This window comes from Amphibalanus amphitrite, unplaced genomic scaffold (genome assembly GCF_019059575.1).
Source record: "Amphibalanus amphitrite isolate SeventyFive unplaced genomic scaffold, NRLGWU_Aamphi_draft 000112F_arrow, whole genome shotgun sequence".
NCBI classification, from domain to species: domain Eukaryota; kingdom Metazoa; phylum Arthropoda; class Thecostraca; order Balanomorpha; family Balanidae; genus Amphibalanus; species Amphibalanus amphitrite.
In genome coordinates this window covers 49,861-74,099 of record NW_024881607.1, presented here as the reverse complement: position 1 = coordinate 74,099, position 24,239 = coordinate 49,861, and the positions used below count along the sequence as shown (strand labels likewise).

The following is a 24,239-nucleotide window of genomic DNA, read 5'->3' as shown; positions in this document are numbered from 1 at the left end:
AACTGGCCTCAGGATACATCTTCCGTAGTAAAAACGCAGTTTTATGGGAGCTGTTTCCAGATCATGTCAGATGTCAGTGGTATATTTGCAACATCAGTTCCGTACCTCCTCTTTCTTATCGATGAATGGTCTTTTGCTTCGAAACCTCATCATACGGCGTACGAGTCTAAAGAATCAGGTTGGATGGAATACCGGTGGCTGCAAAACCTATTACCTACGAAACAGGTGAAGCTGCTCTTCAGATCAATTTAAACTCTTCCAGAATTGCTGAATCTTGCCAGAGGCATTGGCAACTAAAGCCTCTCCCTCGGCAGGAACAATACAATGGCACTGATTGGCTGTTCACACATATCGTTACAGGTAGCTATATATAAGCGATATCAATTCGTTGGATGCAAGCTAATAACTATGCCCTTGAATAACTTTTCCTACTATATAGTAGCATATAGTGAAAAGGCGTGAAAAGGCACATGTCAATGCTGGTGTTAAGGTTAGTACCCAAATCTGTTGAAAGAACTCTATCAAAATACTGATCAAAATATGCAATTGACTTCTCAGCTGATGCAGATCATTCAAATCAATTAATCACCATCGAAGTGCACTGAAGGAATATAGCTGAACAATTAAACATTAAGTGTGAGAACGTGAGATGATGTTTTTCGTACTCCAGCGTAGATGGGTACTAAGAATTAAACATTAAACATGTCAATGGGATCAGTAACTTTAGCGATTTGGCGGTTTCCATTCATCCGAGTCCAGTGATTAGAGTTCCGCGACTTCTGATGCCTTTTTATATTCCATCAGGGCCCATAATTCAAGCAGATAGCCAAAAGCTAAACGTAGATGGATGCTTAGGTCAAACGAACCATCAGGAAGGCATCTGGCGGCATCCAGAATGAAGTAGGTAGGTACCAGCCGTAAGGGCTGTGTTGCAAAGAGGAGTTTTGATTCAGGAACAGCTGATGATCGAAAAAGAAAGAGCGAGAAAGAAGATTGGTGTGAGAGACATCGTGAAGGAGCTGGTTCCGCTTATCCTGGCGCAGTGACTGAAATCCAATGCAAGATTCAGCCCTCCAGTCCAGTGATCATCTAGGAGAAGAGTCTCACGGTGAAACAGGAGAAGCTTTGGGAGAAGAGTCGAAGAAGTTGCTGTAGGAAGGGCGAAACAAACTGAGAGGAAAAGGTTATGCAAATGCTGAACAAACTACGTAATATCACCACTTGCCCTCATCCCATCCTGTTTTGTGATGAGCCAAATAAAGGGTGTATCAAATACCTAAGGTGATATGAGTTTTTCGTCAATAACTCCCGATCAAATTGAGTTAGCGAGTCGCAAAAGTCACGAATGGACTCAGGAAGACCTGCCGAATCGAATGATATGCAACATTACCTCTTTTGATCAAGGTCGTGGCCTGAGGGGACCTGACCTGACCTTGACCCGAGGTCAACACCGTAACTTACTCTCACCCGAACAAAAAGTATACCATTCGACGCGCCTGATATAGCAAAACACGATGCTGACAAAATCGCGGCTCTGCGACCATTTTGAGCGAAGTTATTCACCAAAAACCGAACCGGTCTTGCGCCACTTGACCTGACCTCAGAGGTCACCAGATAATCCCAGGCCTTAAAATCGGGTACCAATCGCTGCGTCTCGTAACGGCGTACACGCTCGTTCTTTCCTCAAGGCTCTTGCTCAATTAGGGGCGAAACGGCGAGGGGGGTCGTACCAACCTCTCATTCTCGGCCGGGGCGCGTATAGAAAACCAATAGGTCCGGCGAGGGTTAAATACAAATGTGCAAATTTACTACGAAAGGAGTGTTTTTATCAAAAAATTGCAAAAGGACATCCCACCTTAAAATTCAATTTTACATAGGAAAAAAGGTGAGCCGAACTGAAATTGCAAATTCGAAAATCTCGGTCATCCCTAGTGTACATGGTGATCAATTAAGAATGACGTAAAGACGTAAAGAATCCCGGTGGGGAGCAAATCATATAAATTTTAACGCATTAACAATACACTGCTAGATTGACATTTATTGAGCATTTGACGTAACACAAACGGAATTCAGTTGTGACACTTCGTTTGTCCATGGGACGTACTCAAAGTGTCCTCCCCTCTCCGCGCAGCAGAGCTCGGCCCGGTGCCGGGTGTGCCGCACCATGCGACTCAGATGGTCGCTGACCATCCCATATGGGCGAAGCTTTCGAGGACTCACGACACCCTTCAGTTCATTGAGGGTCTTGAGTTCGCTCCGAAACTTCTTAAGCTGCTTGGGGCCGGAAGCTGAAGTCTATGTAGACAAAAAAGCTCCGGACTGTAGGATGTCGGGGGTGCTGGGTTCGTGCCCAGCACGAGTTCTTATTAAGTGTAGAGCCTATTCTTAAAAAATTAGCCCAATATCCACGGTAGCAAGGCTTCAGAAAACCTGGGAGGGCACTTTTGGAATGTATGGACATTGGACAATTATCGGCAGCAAACAAATGAAAAACCATACCGTCCAGTCCCAATGACCGTCCTCTCCGCTGACAGCCTGGTGTTGAGGTTGGAAGCATGCACCTCCTGGCTCAGCTTATGCCAAAGAATGGCTCGAACAGGTGATCTGGAGTGACGAGAAGTGTTTTGAGCTACAGCAAGCTTCCCACAGGAATGATCTCTGGTCACCGAAGAATCAAGAATTCCATGCAAGAAGGCGCACGGAGCGAGTCAAGGCCGAGCTCTGCCGCGCGGAGCAGGGGGAAGGGGGCACTTCTAGCACCTCCTGTAGGCAAACGAAGTGTCACTACTGACTTCTGTTTGTGTTATGTCAAATGTCCAAGAATTGTCATTCTACCAGTGTGTTGTTTAGGTCTTCAAATTTATATTATGTGCTTCCCATGGAGGCCAACTTTATGTTATTGCCTATTTATTGATCACCCTGTAGGGTCTGTTTTCCCCAAAAACGATCAAAATGTCTTTAAAAATCTCAATTTTTAGCTTCAAATTTCATGATCTTGAGATTTTCATATTTTGGAAACCTCGCGAGTTTTTCTTTGCCATGTTTTTTATGCTTACGGTTCGATTTGGAGTCTTTAGATTGATGATCTGATATGGCCTAAGGTGTCCTAGGACCTAATTTTTGCAGAAAATGTGCGAATGTGAAAATAAATGCCACCCTCGCACACGCACACGCAAACGCACACACGCGCGCACAGGGTGAAGTAGGTGCTCACCTTCTTTCTGCACCTCGCAGTGCAGTGCGTGCAGATCGAGCGCCTTGCCCTCGACCAGCGGGATGCGCAGCGAAGAGCCCTGCAGCTCCCAGAACTTGGCGATCTGGTCCAGGAAGTTGAGCTTCACGCGTGTATGTGCCTGACGGCAGAAGGCGCGCCCGCTGTTCGGCACCTGATCGAACTACACCTTTTTTACTTCAAATTAACCCGCGCCCCGTAGCCCCCCCCCCCCCCCGTCCTTTTCAGTCGATATCTCCTAAACTGCTGCAGATATCGCCACCGACCCCTCCGGGCATCAATTTTACACATTGTGACCAAAAAAATCCAGAGACTATGATAGGTTGGCCATAAATGACGTCAGAATAACGTCATGTTCTGCCATTTTCGACCGAAAAAGAGCTTCGCGAGAAAAGCTGTCAGGCCTACAGCTTTGAAGATACAGAAAAATGATAAAAACATAAAAGGTGTAGAATTGACAGGGCTACAAAAATGCTGCCTCGTTTTTTTCAATTTTTTGAATTTTGACCCCCAAAAATCATACAACTTAATTTTTTGGATACATTACCCCAAAAATCCAAAAAGTTTTTTGAGTTTAAAAAACGGCATACAATTGATATAACCTACCGTCTTCTATCTATATACCAAGTTTCAGATCGATACCTCTTTTTTTTTGGCCAAGTTATAGCGAAAAAAAAACTTCAAAAGTGATGAAGTCAAATTTTCAAACTCAATTTTTGGCAATTCTAGACCACGTAGGGCAAAGCAAAGACCATCACTTCACTCCCCGTGACGGGGTGCATCGAATCGATACCCATTTTATGCAAAAATATCAACTATGAAACTCTACCTAATTTGACCTGACCTTGACCTGACCTTCAACAGAGCATAACCCAAGCTGGCCCAAAAGGCTGCCTGACCCACATAATCGCATTTGTCATGTAAAATGAACTAAAAAACATGTACCACACGACACTCTCATATTGTGACTCCCAGTGACCTGACCTCTGTGACCTGACCTGGGCCTCGTTTCATAAAAGGAATTACTTACGGCGTTCCGTCAATTATGCCAGATTTGGCGTATTTGATGCCAATTCGGTTTCATAAAGCCGGAGACCGGAGTAATTCACGCCATCGAAATTACGGAGCTTCATTTACGGCAAATGCTCGATTCCGGACCAATTGATGCCATTTGGGTTTCATAAAACGACGTAATTAACGCCAAATATCTTATCAAGTTCTTGATATCAGTGGTGTAAACTACGCAAAAAAATGTTGCGTGAAATTGAATTAATGTGAAGATTCGAAGCTATTTTTTAATATATTTTATAATGTTGAGCCCGGTGAGGAAGAAAGAACAGCCAAAATGAGAAAAAGAATCTGCAAATCTTCTGTACCAGTCGCTTTTTGTGGCCACTATCGGAATTTTGTTTATTCGCCGCGCCGCGCCACTTTCGTAGTTAGGCACTTCTGCTTAGCTGGCTTTCTGCTGTTTTCAATATATTGATTTAATAAAGGATGGTCATCAATATCAATTTTGTTTTTTCATAAATAATTTTTAAGATTTAAATTCAACATAATTGTTTTATAATTTCTCGTAAAAAAATAAGTGTTGACATTAAATTGTAATTTGTAGGACGCTTGATAAATTACGGTAACTACGCAAATGTGCTTAGCTACGGAGGTGTAAACAATTCCAGTTGTGGCTTTGTGAAACGGCTTCATTTGCGCTCCGTAGTTTGAAACGGTGTGAATTACGGAAAGGTGTAAGTTACGGCAGAGTTTTATGAAACGAGGCCCTGGTATCAGTGACCTCAGAGAGCAAAGGATGTGATTGACGAACAATGCACCATCGATGATTTTCAATAACTTAACAATTTACTCGATTTCACAACAGAAATGCCTGTGAACGGTGAAAATCCGACCTTTGACCTGACCTGTGACGTCATCGGTTTGACCTAGGTCAAAGAAATTTGGTCACAAGGTAACCCCGGTGGGGCTATCGAACGCCGTTTGAATTTTGAAAATTGGCCGGTAAATTTCTGAGATCTTGGATACGCGATCTGGCATGCCAGTCGCCGTGTTTCGCAGCGCAGCAGGCTTGAAACTTAGCCAAAGCTGACATGGCATGCGCCGTGAGCTCCTAGAGGCTGGAACAGGGTTTCGCTTCGACGAGCTCCGATGTCCGCATTCCCAATTTATTTTTTATGGAATTTGGATCCGATGAGTTGCCTGAGATGTGGTCCTGCAATAGACTCCTGTCACAGTCTCATGGCACCACTTTTGAGCTTTTCTTGACCTCTGCGCCGATGTACTGTCTGGCTTGAAGATGTGCCTACGACTTCCCTGATAACATTTTCTCCTCCAAAACTGAGTCCACACTGGCCTTCGAGTAAAGCTAGAAAGTAGAGACCTCTCGTACATCTTCGTGGTGAACCAGTCTGCATAAAAAATGTGATTGGGGTACCTCGTGCAACTTGAGGCAGCACCTGGGCGCCTATAACCCCACAACACCGTGGCCCTGACCATTGGCACAGGAACCAAGCGGGGTGAAACGGAGGTCTACTCCTTCGCCGTTATTAGACCGTTTTTTAGAAGTGTTTCATCTCGAACATCTTGTCCCCGGTTAGCCAAAAAACTCGTGACCTCAGCGATTCAGTTTTTGAGACTCAGGCATTACGAAACTCATTTTTTTGGCCATTTTAAGGCAATCTCGACTGTTTTGAGCCCTCCGTTAAGTCTTGAGCTTAAGTCACCTTTAGTTATGTATCCCGAAAGAATGCTCTTAGATAGCTGGTAATCCATCATGTAGAGCCTGGTTATTAGCTTCCTAAGCCTTTCACCTTTTTGACGGCTGCTTTGGCGCCACACAGTTTTGGCCACTTGGCTCACTCTTGAGGGTCGACTGGAAAGAGGATGAACTTGCAGTGATTGAACCGCCGACAAATCATCGGCATCACTCGGTGACTGATCAGTTGATCACCCAGTTAGCGACAGACACTGGCTACAGACTGGCCGGCTACGACCACCTTCAACCATCCCGAATGGCCCATGGGCTGACTAAATACTGAGACGTACCCGTATCGGAGACCCCCATGTTGCGGCGTCAGACGTCTCTACAAAAACTGGAGTCTCTAGCAAAAAACGATTTGTCTATAGAAAAAAATATAGAGCATATTGCCAGCTGCCATGGCAACCACATAAGCTAATCTAATAATTCCGTTGAACGTGTCGTAAAGCAAGAGAACGACTAAACATAAAACTTAGGTGAAAACGAACACATGGGACACCCTGTACTATGCACCGCTGAAATTTCTTCAAAACACCGTTGACCGATTTCAAAGGACTCATCTCCTTTCGGAGAAACAGGGCTTGGAATGTCGCTGAACACCGTGCGTTACCGTGCGTCAGCAGCTACATTGTTGACTTAAGGCCAATTTAGAGCTGATATTTGGAATCAGGGCCGTAAAGAGCCACCCCTGACCAGTTATTTTCGTAACTATCTGATCCAATGATGATTGATGGCGGCGACTACTTACCTCCAGCTCATTGAGTCGCTGGATCCGGGGTGTGAATTTCAGGTTGTCCACATCCACCGCGAATGGCGGCTGCCAATCCTGAAAAACAGTCATGGTGCTCAAACAGTACCTAGGACGTCTTTTGGGACCAGAAACGAGCGAGCACGAGAGGGAGCCCTGCACGTGCCGAAGTGTAATGGGGGTACTTTTGGCTGGCTCGCGTGCGGTACCCTACTATAGTCCGATTTTGTTAACCTTGTCTAATCGTTTAACCCGGCAGGCGGTGGGCCCCCCGGCCACCTTCCGCGCGGTGGAGGGGGGCATTTTTCCCCTCCTCCCCCCCCCCGTATCTCCGAAACTATTGGACGAATCCATGAAATTCAAACAGCGTGCAATAGCCCTGTCAAATTTGTCAAAAGAAACCAAATTTCATTGACCTCAGAGTCACTGATGACGTCACAGGCAAGGCCAAAGAAAATGTTTCACCGTTCACGGGTCTTCTAGGGAATGCGCTATAATATCGAGTAAAACGCATTTTGTCGAAAATCAGCGATAGGGCATCAGTTGTCTAGTACATATGTTGCTATTAGAGGTCACTGATAATACCAGGTCAGGTCATAGGTCAGGTCACCAAGGGTCAGCACATGAACCCAACTTTACTAGGGTTGTGCGATGCATGTTTTATGGCCATTTTTCCATTTGCAACTCAATGGTGTTGGTTATAAGATTATCAGGTAGTAGGTACGGTTAGGTCACTTTCTGGTGGAGGTCAGGTCAAGGTCAGGTCAAAAAAGGTCAAATTTCAAAGTTGATAGGTCTGCATAAAATGGGCATTGATTTGATGCAGCTCGTCACGGGGAGTCTAATGGTGGTCTTTGTTTTGCGATACGTGGTCTAGAATTGCTAAGAAGAGTTTGAAAATTTGACGTCATCAATTTTGATGTTTTTTCCCTATAACTTGGCCAAAAAGAGGTATCGATCTCAAATTTGGTATGTGGATAGAAGGTGGTAGGGACTATCACATGTATTCCAATTTTTTCGAAATAAAAAATGGATTTTTCGGCTATTATATTTATAAAAAAAAAATGGGGGTAAAAAAAAACAAATAAAAAATCTGAGATAGCTATTTTATAGCCCTCTTAATTATACACCGTTCATGTCAAGAAAATTTTTATGTACCTATCTCTAAAGCTGTGGGCCTGAGAGCTCTTCCCGCAAAACCTTTTTTTGTCAAAAATGGCAGAAATGACGTCACTCCGACGTCATTAGCGGCCAACCTATCATAGTCTTTGGGAAAAAAAAATTGTCAAAATGTGTAAAAGCTATTCACGGGAGGGTACTGAAAGGTTGGTGACGATCGGCGCAGCGGTTCACGAGATATATCGAAAAAAAAACTAAAGGGGCGGGCAAAAAAAATGCCCCCTGCGCCATCATAACCTTCCAGGCAGTGAGGGGAATTTTTTGCGCCCCCCCCCCTTAGTTTTTTTTCCATATATCTCCAGAACCACTGCGCAATCGTCACCAAACTTTCAGTACCCTCCCGTGAATAGCTTTTGCACATTATGACCAAAAAAGTTTCCGAAGGCTATTATAGGTTGGCCGCTAATGACGTTGGAGTGCCGTCATTTCTGCCATTTTCGACCATAAAAAAGTTTCGCGGGAAGAGCTGTCAGGCCTACAGCTTTAGAGATCCAGAAAAAAAAAATGTTTCAGACATAAAAGGTGTAGAATTAACAGGACTACAAAACTAATGCCTCAAATCTTTTTAAATTTTTGGCTTTTGACCAAAAAAAAATTAAAAAATACATTTTTTGAATATAATAGACGAAAAATCCAAAACTTTTTTTTTCGAAAAAACCGGAATATATGTGATAGTCCCTACCGCCTTCTATCCATAGGTATACCGAATTTAAGATCGATACCTGTTTTTTCAAGTTATAGTGAAAAAACTCCTCAAAATTGACGTCAAATTTTCAAACTCAACTGTTAGCAATTCTAGACCTCGTCGCGCAAAACAAAGACCACCATTAGACTCCCCGTGACGAGCTGCATCGAATAAATACCCATTTTATGCAAAACTATCAACATTAAAATTTGATCTTCTTTGACCTGACCTTGACCTGACCTCCACCAGAAAGTGACCTAAACCGTACCTGATGGTCTTATAACCAACACCATTGAGTTGGAAATGAAAAATTGGCCAAAAAACACGCATCGCACAACCTTAGCCCGCGCCCTGTTGGGGGGTGTTTGAACACCCCAGAAAAATTTCAGACCAAAGTCATTCAAGGTCAGGTCACCGGGTCACTTGAAGTGACCTCACCTCACAAAAAGTTTCAATGTCTGCCATAGCTACACCGAGTGACCGACCGCTTTGAAACTTTCAGCGATTGATGAGGGTAACAGTATCTATAAAATGTTTATCTCGGAATTTTGATATCGGTGACCTAAGGTCAGGTCAATTTTGCGACCTCCCCATTATAAGTCAATGGGAGAAAATTGAAATGCGCCTCTTTTGGACGAAAGACATTATAAACACTCCCAAACACTGAATTACAAGTGGTTTAGACACATTGAACATTAAAAAATGAAGTCCGTGACTTATCCGCGAGAATTTATGCCCCTGAGGTCATCTCAGGTCACGAATGGTGTCTAACAGTTTTTCGCAAATAACTTTTGATAGAGGCATGCCAGAGCGGTGAAAACGCCTTAGATTTGTTCATCTTGACGATACGGATCGACTGATATGCAACATGATCCTTTCCGGTCAGGTCATGACCTTGACCTGAGGTCAAATTTTCAAGTTGACCTTTCAAGGTCAAGTTATAGTTCATTCGATGCGTCTTGACGAGAGGAACACGATGCCGGTAAAAGTAAGCTCCTACAAGGGTTGGGTCAAAAGTTATTGCAGAAAAACTGTTTCCGAAAAAATCGGCTATTTTTGCAGTTTTTGCCCCCTGCAGGCAAAACCGTTGACATTAGGTCAAATCTGAGAGAATTACTCTACTCAGAAAGGGCGTTAATAGGGCTATCGAATGCACTTTTCCGCGGCGTTGTAGCTCTATTAGTTCCCGAGTTATGCGTTGGCTTCCTGGAAATTGTCGACATTCGACCTGAAAATCGGCGAAATTTTGCCTTCAATGACTTCTGGTGACCTGACCTTTGACCTGACCAAAAAAGTGAACGAAGTGATTTCGTCATTATTTTTGGCGCTCTTTCGAACGCCGCCTTCCGCGTATCGCTACGTGGCCCAGGAGCCGAGTTAGAAGGGGGGTGTTCAAACACCCTCCCGCATGGCGTGAAAATCCAGGACCCCCAGCCGGCCGCGGGTTAGTAAAGTTGGGTTCATGTGCTGACCCTTGGTGACCTGACCTGGCTGTGACCTGACCTGGTATTATCAGTGGCCTCTAATAGCAACATATGTACTAGGCAACCTACGCCCTATCGCTGATTTTCGACAAAATGCGTTTGAATCGGTGTTATAGCCCATTCCCTAGAAGACCTGTGAACGGTGAAACATTTTATCTTTGACCTGACCAGTGACGTCATCGGTGACCCCGAGGTCAATGAAATTTGACCTCCCTCCATTAACTTTGACAGGGCTATCGAACGCCGTTTGAATTTTACGGACCCGTCCAGTAGTTTCGGAGATACGGGGGGGCAAAAAAATGCCCCCCCCCCCCACCGCGCAGAAGGTGGCCGGGAGGCCCACCGTTAAACCACTCTAATGAAAAGCCCACGTGAAGCCTCCATGTCATTGACACTGGCCAGCTTTGGGCGAGCTGAAAATTGTACCTTTATCTTCATTTTACTTTCGTTTCTCCATTCCTTGCAATAGCTCGACTCGTGCCTTATTCAGTTGTGCACTTAAAGCGATCAGACAGGCTTTAAAAAACACGACTGTAACCGGTCCGGCCATTAGCGCAGCCGTTCTCGAGATCTGGAAGCTGTGACCGGTCCGGCCATTAGCGCAGCCGTTCTCGAGATCTGGAAGCGACCCGTGCAGGTGCACATAAAAGGCAGAAGCCTCTATCCGAGGCACACGGGGATGCATCGCACGGTGGGTGCCTTATACATGCCAAATTTCAGCGCAATCCGCTCAGTAATTAATGGTTATTGTAATTCTTACAAATTTCATCAAAGTTTGATCAGATTTGCCAAAAAAGAAATGTTATCAAATTTGATATGGGAAACCTTTTCGTCTTTTACGTGGCCATACAGAGATTTTTCCGTTAAACCACACATGAACTCGCTCGCCTGCTCCACTCGCTCATTACCTACATATGGAAAACGCCATAAAAAACTTGCCTGCAACTTACACCCATTTAAAAAATATCAACCAATAATTATTCAGATGAAGGGCTGAAGTGCGCCAGCCTGCTGGACTGAAGGGGCGACTGCTGGTGGTGGGTCGCTGGGCGCGCTCGGACACTGACCGGGGGCGGGATGATGCGCGCGATGCCCGTCTGCTCGGCGATCGGCCGGATCTTGTTGATGTAGGTCAGCGGGTCGGCGAACTCGTCAGCGGTAGGCCGAAACACGGGCGCCTCGGGCGGTGGCACAAACTCAAACTCGGCAGCCATGGCGACGGCGGCCCGGACGCCTGCGGCAGAATCACGACCTGGTGTCATCCACTGAGCGCCGGCGCCGCGCCGCCCGTGTCAGCAGCAGCGGGAGGAGAGAGAGAGAGAGAGAGAGAGAGAGAGAGAGAGAGAGAGAGAGAGAGAGAGAGAGAGAGAGAGAGAGAGAGAGAGAGAGAGAGAGAGAGAGAGAGAGAGAGAGAGAGAGAGAGAGAACAGAGAGACAGAGAGAGACAGAGACAGAGACAGAGACAGAGACAGAGACAGAGACAGAGACAGAGACTATGGCGTACGTATTATCCTTTTTTCTTTTTCAAAAGCGGTATGGCTCCAAGTCCATATTTCAACTTATGGGTTCTGGCCAGCGAAAAGGGCAACAGCTGAACCGGAGAAAAGTAAATTCGCTAGCATCTCCAGCAATAATAATGGTAAAGATGAGAAAGACACAGATAAAGAAAGAGAAAGCAAAGGTGTAGATACTTGAGGATGGAGGATGAGCATTGAGCTGCTCTATCTCAGTGGTAATTGGAGCATCAATGAGAAGTGAAAAAGACAATCAACTGGAAGGGGCATGAGCAGTGTTGCTTCCCACAGCCACCAGCAGACAAAGTGTGATGTAGGACCGGTAGCCTGTGGCTTAGGACATCTGTGACTGTTACTTAATCTTGAAGTCAGAGGTTAAATTAGCTAATTTGGCTGCTTATAACTGTGTCATGGATGAGATAATAATGGATTGGTGTCTTCGCAGTTTTTGGCGACATTGAGCGCAGGCCTGCCATCTAGCGGGAGAATTATCGTAAGTTAGGAGCAAGCCGAGTGAACGCCGCTGATTAGCATTGTGACACACGGGAGTGTGGTGTAGTAGCAGGCTTGTTGTGCAATTTTTCAAAAGGTTATGTCTTTATATGTCAGTAACAGCGAAGAAATTAATAGATTTATGTGCAGGGTCAGTAATAAGATAAGCAGTTCCATGTTATTTCCTCATTAAATCGTGAAACAGGGAGTTATTGGAGACTTCGCCAGCACGTGTCGTTTTCGCTATTTTTCACATGAGTCTTTACTTGGCCTAAATCAAACAAATTGTCCGATCAAAGAACAAAGCGAACGTAAGTAACTATCTATAAGTCTAATGAAAAACTTAAACGGAATTGCTAACGTCATTGCCGTTCAATATGTCATTCAAGACGCAATATGAAAAGGACCCAACCAGTGCTGCGTAGTCGATGAAATTTCAGTGACTTTGGCTCCAACTACGATTCCGGTATCCAATTCCAAATATCGACTCCGACTCCTCCGGGCAGAACTGTCGATTCACACAGACTCCGACTCTGACTCCGACTCTGCAGCCCTGGTGAATCTGTGGAGTCGATGACTTTTCGGTGACGTTCGACTCATCTCCGACTACAGCTTTTAAAAATTAACCGACTCCGAGTCGGAACAGAACCGCTGGCTCTGACAACAACTTCGCAGTCCTGGCCCAAGATAGCCGCCTAAAACAACTTTGATGTGTGATCTTCTTCGTACATTGTTAATCTTATTTTAAACAAGGGGTGGAAAAGGGAGACGAAGCCTTCACAAACAAGGATCTCCTGTTGCGAATCAATCAGCTGCTGGAACAGAAAGGCATTAACACCACGAATCTCATTTCATCGTTTTCCTAACGACTCCGCACCAATGTAAGCACTGATCAATGCAGTGCGAGCATCGATGTGACATTTGTGTACCAAGTTTGAGTGTTATCCGCCCAGCCGTTCTTGAGATATGGAAGCGGCACCCCCCCCCCCCCCACGTGCGCCGCACGTGCAGTAGCACCCCCATAGTGACACATGGAAATGCATTGGCCACTGGATGCCTAACTATTGACGAAGTTTTACTGGAATTGGCCCAGCCATTGCGGAGTTACTTTATGTGGAACAATTTCGACACCCCTAAGTTGGCACGTGGCACGTGCCGTAACATTAACTTAGATGAAGAAAATAGGGCGAAATTCGGAGAAGAAGGAATAAGCCTACCAAATATGTAAGTGACATATTGTCAAACTGCTGTACCATTGTGAGTAAATGACGATATAAAAGGTCGTACAAGCCAATGGGACTGGGCGCTTCATTACACACAGTCTTACGCATTTTATTTTCGTTATTACCTAAAGGCTGCTTGACGTTTTTGGCTTACAAGCATTTCAGACATTTTTTGTCGTCTCAGGTCCAGTAAGATTACCTCCAACTCGTGGGAAAATGCACTTCAAGCCAACTAACACACCACACCCACGTGTGTCATAATGCTGAGAGATGGCGTTCACTCGGCTTGCTCCTAACTTACGACAATTCTCTCGCTAGATGGCAGGCCTGATCCCAATGTCGCGGATCCCAATGTTAATTTCCACGAGACACCAATCCAGTGTTATATCATCCATGACTGTGTAATGTGAGTTTAGACAAGAAGCATGCATCTTTATTTTAATAGCTCAATAATTCATAGTTTTGCAGTAAAATGTGTGAGTTTTTGTCAAGGAAAGCCTTTGATTTTATTAAAACATGTAAGTTTATCACACAAGCCCCTTTTGATGGGTCCTATGGCACATATAAGGTGATTTGAATGTAGTGATCATAGTGAGCCCAACCTCTGGGTGAGAATGATCAATTTTTTTAAGAAAAAAAAAATATTTATGAAAAATTTTAAGAAATTTACTGTACTCAGTTAGATAGAGAATTGTCCAATTGATATGATGAAACAGTTTCCAGAGTAAAATATCAAGTGATACCTATAGAAGATATTGTACCATAATGGTCAAAAGTGAAACAAAGTCACCCCAGTTTACAGTATATTTTGCATCAATTGCTGATGATGGCACATTCTTATTGTTGTTCATTATTGAAATGTCTGAAATACAAAATATTTATAATTCAACCATCTTTTTTTTTGCAAAATTGCAACTCTGAGCTATCAGATTAGGTACATAAATGTCACAACAGTGAACAAGGGGTATATGTCAAGTTTAGGTCCTTAAGGCTGCCCCACACTAGACCTCGCATGCAGGTTGCGAGTTCTCTGTTTTCGGGTTTCTTCCAAATTAAATAGGTACCTACACTCTCATGTTGAGTAACCCATACCACCATGCAACAAGCGAGTCTGCATGTTTTTAGCATGCGAGCCAACTTGCATCGCATTCCAAAAGTTGATTTTGAGTCAGGGCGGTGTTTCACGGGACGCTGCTACCACGCTGCTATCAAATTGTGCGAGCTGACGTCACACTTGTGGTACCGTAAAATGGGGTGTTAAGGGACAGTGGGGTGCTAAGGGACAGTGGCATGGGAAAAACTTTGAGTCATATTAACTTCCTAATTTGAGAAGGTTCAATAAAAACTTCAGTGAGGTAGTTGACACTGTTTTGTTCTTGACCATAGGACAAAATGGTATGTTTTTTCATGCAAGTGAGTTGGTTCAAAAACGAATTTGAAAATCATGCTACATTTTCACAAAATTGAAACATCTCCAAAACTCTGTGTGTACCACATAAACTAGTGGGTGTACAGGGAAAATGAATGCATAGGTGTATTGTCACATGTATTGCACATGTTTCCTGAAAAACTTGTGCAAATCCGCCCATTCATTCACCATCCTCTTCCTCTTTTCCGGATACATGCATATTTTGAGGTGGATGTGGGGTGCTAAGGGACAGGGAAGAAAAAATAAAAAATAATATATAAATATAATTCACTAAGTTTTCTATCACTAGGCATGGAAAACACTAAATTCCACTTAAATGCTGGCAAGTTCATGCTTTTATCTCTAACACATCTTAAGTTACATAACAAAACATCTCAACCCTCTCTTTTACAATGATGGGTCAATGGAAACTGATGTAGGTAAATGTGATGTCATCATAAAAAGGCTAAAACAAAGAGGGCAACATAATGACAAGTGACTAGCTTCAACATGGGTTTTTATTGATGACAGAAGGGTACTTTTTGGTTCTGTTTACCTTATAATTAGCACATTTTCCAGAAGCGTAAACTGCATTACACGTAATTGGCTAAAAAGGTCATTAGTGGTTAATGAACCTGACTTGTTTTGTGACAGAATATGCAAAACATTTCAACAAATAAATTGTGTGCCCTTCCACACCCCAATTGTGGGCATTTGATGACCATTTCTTGGAATAATATAGGTGTCCCTTAACACCCCACATTGGGGTGCTAAGGGACAGTGATGAAAAATAATAAAAAATAATATGCAGGTATAAATCTTAAAAACTTAAATGTGGCAGGCATGTAAAGCACCAAATTCCACATAAAATGCCGACAATTTGATGCTTCTATCTCCAACCCTTCTTGAGTTATTTAACAAAACACCTCAAAACTGTCCCTTAACACCCCGTTTTATGGTAGTGTTGGAGCAATGGGCCTGTTGATGTTTCCATGGAAACCCAATTTGACACGTGTAAAAGCAGCGTGCTGCTATCACCGGTGAAACAGGGCCCAGCTTTCGATTTTCCTCACTGCGAGGTCTGCGAGTTCTGCGAGGTTTGGTTCGTTGCGCTGGTATTGCGACTATATGTAATTTTCTGAAGGTGTACTGGCTTTACTGCATTCATGAAGTTACCATAAGGGAACGGTCTAATCACTATATGAATTAGTATTATGCCCGCAAACTCGCAACCCGCATGCGAGGTCCAGTGCGGGGCAGCCTTTACTACAATTGTGACGCTGTTCGTACCTACCAAGATTCTTAGAGAACTTATACAAACAACATTTTGCACCTATCCTCTTGAACAACTCCGAAAAACCTTTAACATTGATTGAAAAAGCTCAAAAATATAAAGACCTTGCTACAACTTACATAACCTATCGCCACTCCTCGCCGCTAACCCCACCGACGCCACCACCAAGGCCGTATAAGACAGGGTATATTCAAGGCTATAGAACTCCAGGTAAGGACACCAGCCGTTTGACCTTGAACGCCGCCGGCCGGCCGATGACGTCATTGGAGGCAAGCCGGCTCGGCGGACACACAAGGCGAATGCATAACGGAGGGGCGTTGGAACGTTGCGGGAGCCGGGGAGATATTTTAATGTGGTTGTATACCACCATTGTTATGTTTATTGATCTACAGACTGCATTCTTTTAAACCTCGATGCACTCTAGGCCTGGATGGTTCGTACCTACATTCGTGGAACGATCACCCCGTCCGAAGTCCGTGGTCGAAGCTGTCATAGACCACGGACGGGTGCACACTAAGACGGGTGCAATAACGGCGATCCGATCCCGTCTCTGGCGAATCTAGAGGGGTCGTAACGACCCAGGCCGAATCTGACCGTCTATTTTTAGGGAAACGGGGTGGGTGAATTGACAACCGATGGCTTAAGAGATAATGAGAAGAGATCCCGTCGTCGATTGTTGTTTGACAGACAACACATGTTGTACTGGACGTATGACCATCAGAGGTAATGCCTGAACGTAGGCAAGCATAATTGTTCTGTCATACTGTTTAGGAATATAAAATGGTAATGGAGATTATTGAGGATATGATCTCTACATTACAGGAATTCGCTAATTACTACGGCCCATAGGGGCACCGCCGGAGCTGTTGTTTTGCCATCGGTCCCAGGCAACTCCAGGGAGCTGCAGTACCCGGCGGCCAAAGCGGCCCACTTCGTCGACTCGCAGGTCCTGTGGGATTCCGTGATGCTTTAGTGCTTCACCCACAGAAGCACGGGCATAGCAGTAGGATGTGGGGCTAGGTGTCTGTCCACCTCTTCATTGAAAGAACAACGTATACAGCGCCTGGTCCCGCCGAAGCTCGGTATCGACCGTGACTTATTCACAACTGGCGGATCCAGGAAGCGGTCTTGGACACTGCGGGGGCTTACCCCAAAAAGGTTTCTCGGAATTAATTTAAAAAAAAAAACTCTGATTTCGATTCCTTGCGCACTGCTGTGCAGTGTGATTGACCAACATTTCCTCAGAAAAGTTGTGAAGTTTTCTTTGATTCTCGAAAAGCGATTTCGGGCGCTGCCAATGTGGGGGAAGACATTTGCCCCAAATGCCTTCCCCTGGATCCGCCAGTGGGTTGCCCCACTCCGAGCTTGACTAAAACCATTTTCAAACCCCACCAGAAACCGATGGTAAGGTGAATTTAAATCCAATAACTCATCTCTGTCTGCCCGCCTAAATATGTATACAACACATGGTACGGCACCCGGCCCTGTCTGAGCTATGAGCCGATCGCGATATTTTCGGCTTTCCCCAACCCAAGCTCGATTAGGAACGTTCTCCTTCCCCACCCGATTGCTGATGTCAATTCAAATTCAATACCTCATCTCTGTCGGCCCGACCATTGTGATGGTTTGAGTGTCACTGGGCCGGCTTGATTGTAGGCCCCTGACTGCGGTCTATGACCCGGGGCGCTGGGTCAGCTGAGTGGCGGTGTGAGCGTGCCGACCGCCGGGCCGGAGCGGCGGCCGGCAGTCTGGAGTTGGACCGGTGCCAATAAAGGTCCGTGCTGAGCCTGGATGTTACAATTGGCGACGAGGTGAATATCGTGCTATGGAAGATGGCTGAAGGCTTCAGTTTAGCCCCATTTGATTTACGCGAAGATGTGTGGGAAGAGTGGTTCGAGAGATTTGAGTTTTACTTGGATGCAAGAAATGTGACTGACAATGGCAAGAAGAAGTCCTACCTGCTTTCACAATGCGGTAAGGATACCTATTCTGTGTTACGGAGTTTGGTGTCGCCAGGCAAAGTCGGTGACAAATCGTACACAGAAATTGTGACTTTGCTCAATGGTCACTTGAAACCTCGAACGTCTGTGACTGTGGCTCGATTCAAATTTAACACGTGCTGTAGAAAGGAGGGCCAGTCAGTAGCAGAGTATGTTGCTGAGCTGAGGAAGCTGACTGAGCACTGTTCTTTTGGAGAGACCCTGAATGAGATGTTGAGAGATCGTTTGGTATGTGGAGTGAATGATGCTCAGATGCAAAGGAAGTTGTTGTCGGAAGAGACACTGACGTTTTCTCAGGCTAACCGGATTTGTCTGTCACTAGAAGCGGCTTCCAGGGACGCCAGGATCATCGGAGGACAGGAGAGCACCGTCAACGAGATCTCTGTGCCGGGTCGGGACGTGACGCCGGGTGGGATCAATGAAGTGCACGCCGGCCAACGCAGTCGCGGTAAGCCATGCCACCGCTGTGGCCGTTCTCATCCGGCCCAAACATGTCGCTACGCCAGCTTCAAATGTTTCAATTGTGGAAAAATTGGACATTTAGCACGCCGTTGTGCAGTCCCCAGAGGGAGCGGAGAACAGTCTCAAACCCGACGAGTGGGCCTGGTCCCAGACAACCAGGCTGGTGGAAAGGGACCCTCCCAGACAACCAGGCTGGTGGAAAGGGACCCGCCCATTTCTGACACGAGTCTGATTCTGATTCAGATAGGATTCATACCGTAGTCAACGCCGTTCAAAATGCGTCTCAGCCGGTCATTGTTGATGTTGATGTCGAGGGCACAGTCATACAAATGGAGGTTGACACGGGCTCGGCTGTCTCGCTTTTGAATGTGAAGACGTTTCAGGAGATACATCCGACTCCTGAGTTGAAGAAGCCAAAGTCTGTCCTCAGAACCTACACTGGAGCCAAGATTCCGGTCGTGGGTGAATTCATCGCGGACGTGAAGTACAACAACCAGGCGAGATGGCTTCCACTGGTGGTGGTTGGATTGGAGGAGATGGACCAAACCTCCTCGGGCGCGACTGGCTTGGGAACCTGAAGCTGGACTGGTTCAACATCTTCTCGGTGAGTGGAAGTGATGCTGTCACGGCTCTGAAAGAGAAATACGCTGAAGTGTTCAGACCAGGCCTGGGTGAGCTCAAGGGGGTGAAAGTTAAACTAGACATTGACAGTAGTGTGGCTCCCAAGTTTTATAAACCGAGGCCGCTACCTTTTGCATTGAAGAAAAGGGTCGATGAGCAGCTCAAGCGAGAGATTGACATGGGTGTGCTTGAACCAGTTGGACATGCAGCTTGGGGTGCTCCGATTGTACCGGTGTTAAAGTCAGACGGCAGTGTCAGAATCTGTGGGAATTTCAAGCTGACAGCAAATCGTGCCATTCGTGTTGACAAATACCCACTTCCAAGGATAGAAGATCTCTTTGCCTCACTGGCGGGAGGCAAAGTCTTCACCAAACTCGATCTGAGCCAGGCCTACCAGCAGTGCGTGGTGGATGAAGACTGCAGAGATGTCCTGACGATTAACACTCACCTTGGACCTCTCAGGTATCGACGCCTGGGCTTCGGTGTCAACTCGGCGGTGGCGTTGTTTCAGCGAGAGATGGAGAAGTTGTTGAATGGTATGCCTGGTGTCTGTGTTTTCCTAGATGATGTGCTCATTACTGGGAAATCCCAGAACGACTGCTTACAGCGCACATCTGCGGTGTTGGAGAAGCTGCAAGATGCCGGACTCCGTGTGTCGGAGAAGAAGTGCAAATTCTGCGTGGACAGCGTGGAGTACCTGGGGCACAGGATCGACGCTGAGGGCTGTCACCCCACAGAGGCGAAGGTGAGAGCCATCCACTCTGCGCCAAGTCCCAAAAACGTGTCAGAGCTGAAAAGTTTCTTGGGCATTCTGAATTACTATGCTCGTTTTCTACCAAACCGATCTGAGGTACTGTCACCATTGCATGAGCTTTTGAAAAAGGATGCTTTGTGGGTCTGGGGACCAAAGCAGCAGAGTGCTTTCAATGAGGCAAAAACGTTGATAACGTCGGAACGAGTGCTGGCGCATTTTGATCCAACCGTTCCTCTTGTGCTCACTTGTGACGCATCCTCTGTTGGCATTGGCTCAGTGCTCTCACACAGATACAGGGATGGGTCCGAGAAGCCAGTGGGGTTTGTTTCACGATCACTATCCAAAGCTGAGCAGAAAATGAGCCAAATTGAGAGGGAGGCGTTGGCCTTGGTGTTTGGCGTCACGAAGTTTCACCAGTATTTGTTTGGAAATGACAAATTCATTTTGGTGACTGACCACAAGCCACTGGTCAAACTGTTCGGTGAGCATGAAGGGATTCCGGCAACAGCATCCGCAAGGATTTCGAGATGGGCGCTACGGTTATCCGCGTACAATTACACGATTCAGTACAGATCAACGACGCAGATAGGACATGCCGATGGTCTCAGCAGATTACCCCTTCCCGTCTCGAAGGAGCGTGACCATGAGGTGTCTGAGATGGTGTGTTTGTTGCAGAGCTTGGAGGAGGAGTTTGCATTGGACTCCTCCCGGATTGCTGCGCTGACGTCTCGGGACACTCTGCTGAGTCGGGTGCGGCAGGCCATAGAGACTGGTGAGTGGCCTGACGAGGAGGACATCCGCTCATTCTTCCACAGGAGAGATGAGCTGTCGGTGATCCGCGGAGTGCTGCTGTGGGGCAGCCGCGTGGTCGTGCCTGCCAAGGCACAGAAGCACGTTTTACACGAGCTACATGAAGGACACCCTGGGGTGAGTCGGATGAAAGCTGTGGCGAGAACATGTGTGTGGTGGACTCATATAGATGGAGACATCGAGCGATTCGTGCGCTCTTGCGATGGGTGCCAACAAACCAGGCCCCATCCTGTAAGAAACGAGCTACATCAGTGGAATTGGCCGAGAAAAATTTGGTCGCGAATTCATGTCGATTACGGCGGGCCTGTGAATGGGAAGTATGTACTGGTGGTCGTTGATGCAACATCGAAATGGGTGGAGGTTGTGTTGACGACTTCTACGTCCAGCGCTGTTACCGTGGATGCTCTTCGTTTGCTGTGCTGCAGGTTCGGCCTCCCGGACACCATCGTCTCGGACAACGGTCCGGCCTTCATCGGGGAGGAGTTCCAGCGGTTCACGAGGAGGAACGGCATCCGTCATGTGAGGACGGCTCCTCACAGGCCGGCAAGTAACGGGTTGGCGGAAAGGTACGTCAAGGAAGTAAAGTATGCGCTTCAAAGATCCACTTCCGGAACCATGTCCGTCAAACTTGCTAAATGGCTGATCAGCTGCCATTCAACACCCAATGCAACAACGGGGGTAACGCCTGCGTCTATGATGTTCGGTCGAGAGTTAAAGACGAGACTGCAACTTCTCAAACCGGACTTGGAACGGACTGTAGAGCAGCAGAAGGATAGACAGAAAGAGTACTATGATATGCGTACTAAAGGCCGTCAATTTCAGGTGTCCGACAGAGTCTACGCCAGAGGCTTCGGGAGCGGACCGGTTTGGTCGCCCGGAGTGGTCGTCTCTCTCCTCGGTGCAACGATGGCGGAGGTCCGGCTGGACGATGGTCGACTGTGGCGCCGTCACTTCGATCAGCTGCGGTCTGCGGGCGACTCTGCTCCGAAGAATCGCACGGAGACGGACGTCTGCGACTTCGGACGGCTGCGGGAGAGGCGGGACCTGTCGGGTGGCGAGCCGGACGAGAGTTGGCTGGAGGACGATCAGCAGGAGGATCCCGTGGTGATCTCGGACCGGAGACCGGCGGCTGACGCCGGCCAGCCTGAGCAGAGCTCGGAGAGTCCCGGAGTACAGTCGTCTCCGGCTGCTCGTCTCCCCTCTGGTGCGTGCGTGTGTGCGGGTGATCAGACTTCGAGTGCGCGCGCGTGTACAGGTGATCAGAGTCAGACTTTGAGTGAAGGGACTGCCACGGGCGTGACTCGGGATTCTTTGGTGTCCCGAGGGCTGTCGGGCTCACTAGAGAGAGCGGAAGGTGTTCCGTCGGTCACACTGCGTCGATCACAGCGTGAACGACGCAAGCCGGACTACTACAGACCCGGTGCTGGGTAGATATGTGTTAATGAACACTCGAGACTTCTGTGTAGCTGTTGTGTTCTTTTCGTTACTGAGCCAGGAATGGTGTTTGTGGTTTGTTTGTTGTTTTTTTTTTTGGAGGGAGGTAATGTGATGGTTTGAGTGTCACTGGGCCGGCTTGATTGTAGGCCCCTGACTGCGGTCTATGACCCGGGGCGCTGGGTCAGCTGAGTGGCGGTGTGAGCGTGCCGACCGCCGGGCCGGAGCGGCGGCCGGCAGTCTGGAGTTGGACCGGTGCCAATAAAGGTCCGTGCTGAGCCTGGATGTTACAACCATAACCCATTCATTGCACACCGTTCAGCGCCCCGCCCCGCCAGAAGTATCCTAGCGCGCTGAGCAGTTGCCTCCAGCCGCGTCATCGCGAGGCCCCGCGCGGCCCATAAATTAATACATTGCGCGAATAGCCGTGTCGCCCCCCTGGGTATATTGAGTGAATGGTATAAGAGGCCACCACCAGTGATGGGGAGCACCAAGGGAGCACTGCCGCTTCAACCCGGCCGTAGTGTCTAACGGTGGCAGCCATATTGCGCAGACCAGGAACCGTCTGCCGCCTGTGTTGAGGAATAGGGAATTCGGGACCTCGATTTACGTTTGCGGCCGCCGCATCCGTTACGTTCAAGTTACGTCGATACGGAACCCGGCATCTTACGCAGAATTGAGTGGGGAACACGATCGTATCTTCAGAATTCCTCAAATCTACTCGCCGGACCTACATTTGCCCAGTGGCGGATCCAAGGGGGGGGGTCACATGGGTCATGCCCCCCCCTTGAGGCCCGGGGGCCCAAAGACCTGCCAGGGGCACCACCGGCCTATCAGGGGTATCACAGTCCTGAGAGGGGCACCACAGGACCGCCAGGGGCACCACAGGCCTAGCAGGGACACCACGGGCCTGGTGCCCCTGGGCCCTGACAGGACTGTAACGCCCCTGACAAGCCTGAAGTGTCCCCGGCAGGCACGTGGTGCCCCTGACAGGCCTGAGGCGCCTCTGCAAGGCCGGTGGTACCCCTGGCAGGCCTGTGGTGTCCATGGCAGGCCTGTGGTGCCCTTGCTAGGCCTCTGGTGCCCCTGACAGACTTGTAATGCCCCTGGAAGGACTGTGGTGCCCCTGGGCCCTGACAAGCCTGAGGTGCCCCTGACAGGCCAGTGGTGCCCTTGCTAGGCCTGTGGTGTCCCTGGCAGGCCTCTGGTGCCCCTGACAGGCTTCCGGTGCCCTTGGAAGGACTGTGGTGTCCCTGGGCCCTGACAAGCCTGAGGTGCCCCTGACAGGCCCGTGGTGCCCTTGTTAGGCCTGTGGTGCCCCTGGCAGGCCTCTGGTGCCCTTGCTAGGCCGCTGGTGCCCCTGGCAGGCGTCTGGTGCCCCTGCGCTCGGAGAGGACTGGTGCCCCTGAAAAGTCTGAAGTGCCCCTCGGCAGGCCCGTGGTGCCCCTGACAGGCCCAAGGTGCCCCTGCGAGGCCGGTGGTGCCCCTGGCAGACCTCTGGTGCCCCTGGCAGGTCTGTGGCGCCCCTGGCAGACCTGTGTTGACTGGTGCCCCTGCTAGGTCGCTGGTGCCCCTCACAGACCTGTGGTGCCCCTGGGCCTTGACAAGCCTGAGATGCCTGGCTATGACAGGCTCGTGGTGCCCCTGATGATAGACCAGTGGTGCCCTTGCTAGGCCTGTAGTGCCCCTGGCAGCAGGCCTCTGGTGCCCCTGCGCCCGGAGAGGACTATGGTGCCCCTGAAAAGCCTGAAGTGCCTCTCGACAGGCTCGTGGTGCCCCTGGGCCCTGACAGGCCCAAGTTACCCCTGCGAGGTCGGTGGTGCTCCTGGCAGGCCTCTGGTGCCCCTGGCAGGTCTGTGGTGCCCCTGGCAGGTCTGTGTTTACTGGTGCCCCTGCTAGGCCGCTGGTGCCCCTCACAGGCCTGCGGTGCCCCTGGAAGGACTGTGGTGCCCCTGCCCCTAGGGGTGCTCATGGGCCCAACAGGCCCGTTGTGCCCCTGACAGGCCTGTCGTGTATACTTGCTAGACCTGTGGTGCCCCTGCTTCCTGGCAGGCCTGTGGTGCCCCTGGCGGGCCTGTGGCGCCCCTACAAGGCCGTAGGTGCCCCTGACAGCTTTGTGGTGTCCCTGG

The 24,239-nt window shown here is 48.1% G+C and overlaps 2 protein-coding genes across 12 annotated transcripts in view; one reads left to right on the top strand and one right to left on the bottom strand.

Annotated features, from left to right (window-relative positions):
* The window catches only part of LOC122381031 (lysine-specific demethylase 5A-like), a 203,143-nt gene extending 186,932 nt beyond the window's left edge, over window positions 1-16,211 (bottom strand). Inside the window, exons 1-4 of the mRNA XM_043364719.1 lie at window positions 16,149-16,211; window positions 11,166-11,332; window positions 6,751-6,828; window positions 3,215-3,353 (exon numbers count right to left, since the gene is read on the bottom strand). Of these exons, the coding sequence (XP_043220654.1) occupies window positions 3,215-3,353; window positions 6,751-6,828; window positions 11,166-11,312 (364 nt within the window). The 5' untranslated portion in view covers window positions 11,313-11,332; window positions 16,149-16,211. The remainder of the gene's footprint in view (window positions 1-3,214; window positions 3,354-6,750; window positions 6,829-11,165; window positions 11,333-16,148) is intronic.
* A 1,440-nt stretch (window positions 16,212-17,651) lies between these two features.
* LOC122381027 (uncharacterized protein K02A2.6-like) lies at window positions 17,652-22,118 on the top strand. Of its 11 annotated transcripts, none has more exons than XM_043364707.1 (5): window positions 17,652-18,003; window positions 18,352-18,477; window positions 19,575-19,857; window positions 20,542-20,793; window positions 21,102-22,118. In XM_043364707.1, the coding sequence occupies exons 4-5, from the start codon at window positions 20,777-20,779 to the stop codon at window positions 22,105-22,107; spliced, it is 1,023 nt and encodes a 340-aa protein (XP_043220642.1). In that variant the 5' UTR covers window positions 17,652-18,003; window positions 18,352-18,477; window positions 19,575-19,857; window positions 20,542-20,776; the 3' UTR covers window positions 22,108-22,118. The 11 variants fall into 11 exon arrangements, with proteins under 11 accessions (XP_043220642.1, XP_043220646.1, XP_043220644.1 ...); XM_043364715.1 differs by lacking the exons at window positions 17,652-18,003; window positions 18,352-18,477 and adding an exon at window positions 19,050-19,095 and having other exon boundaries at window positions 21,102-21,219; window positions 21,499-22,056; XM_043364709.1 differs by lacking the exon at window positions 17,652-18,003 and having other exon boundaries at window positions 18,011-18,477.
* Window positions 22,119-24,239: the final 2,121 nt, after the last annotated feature.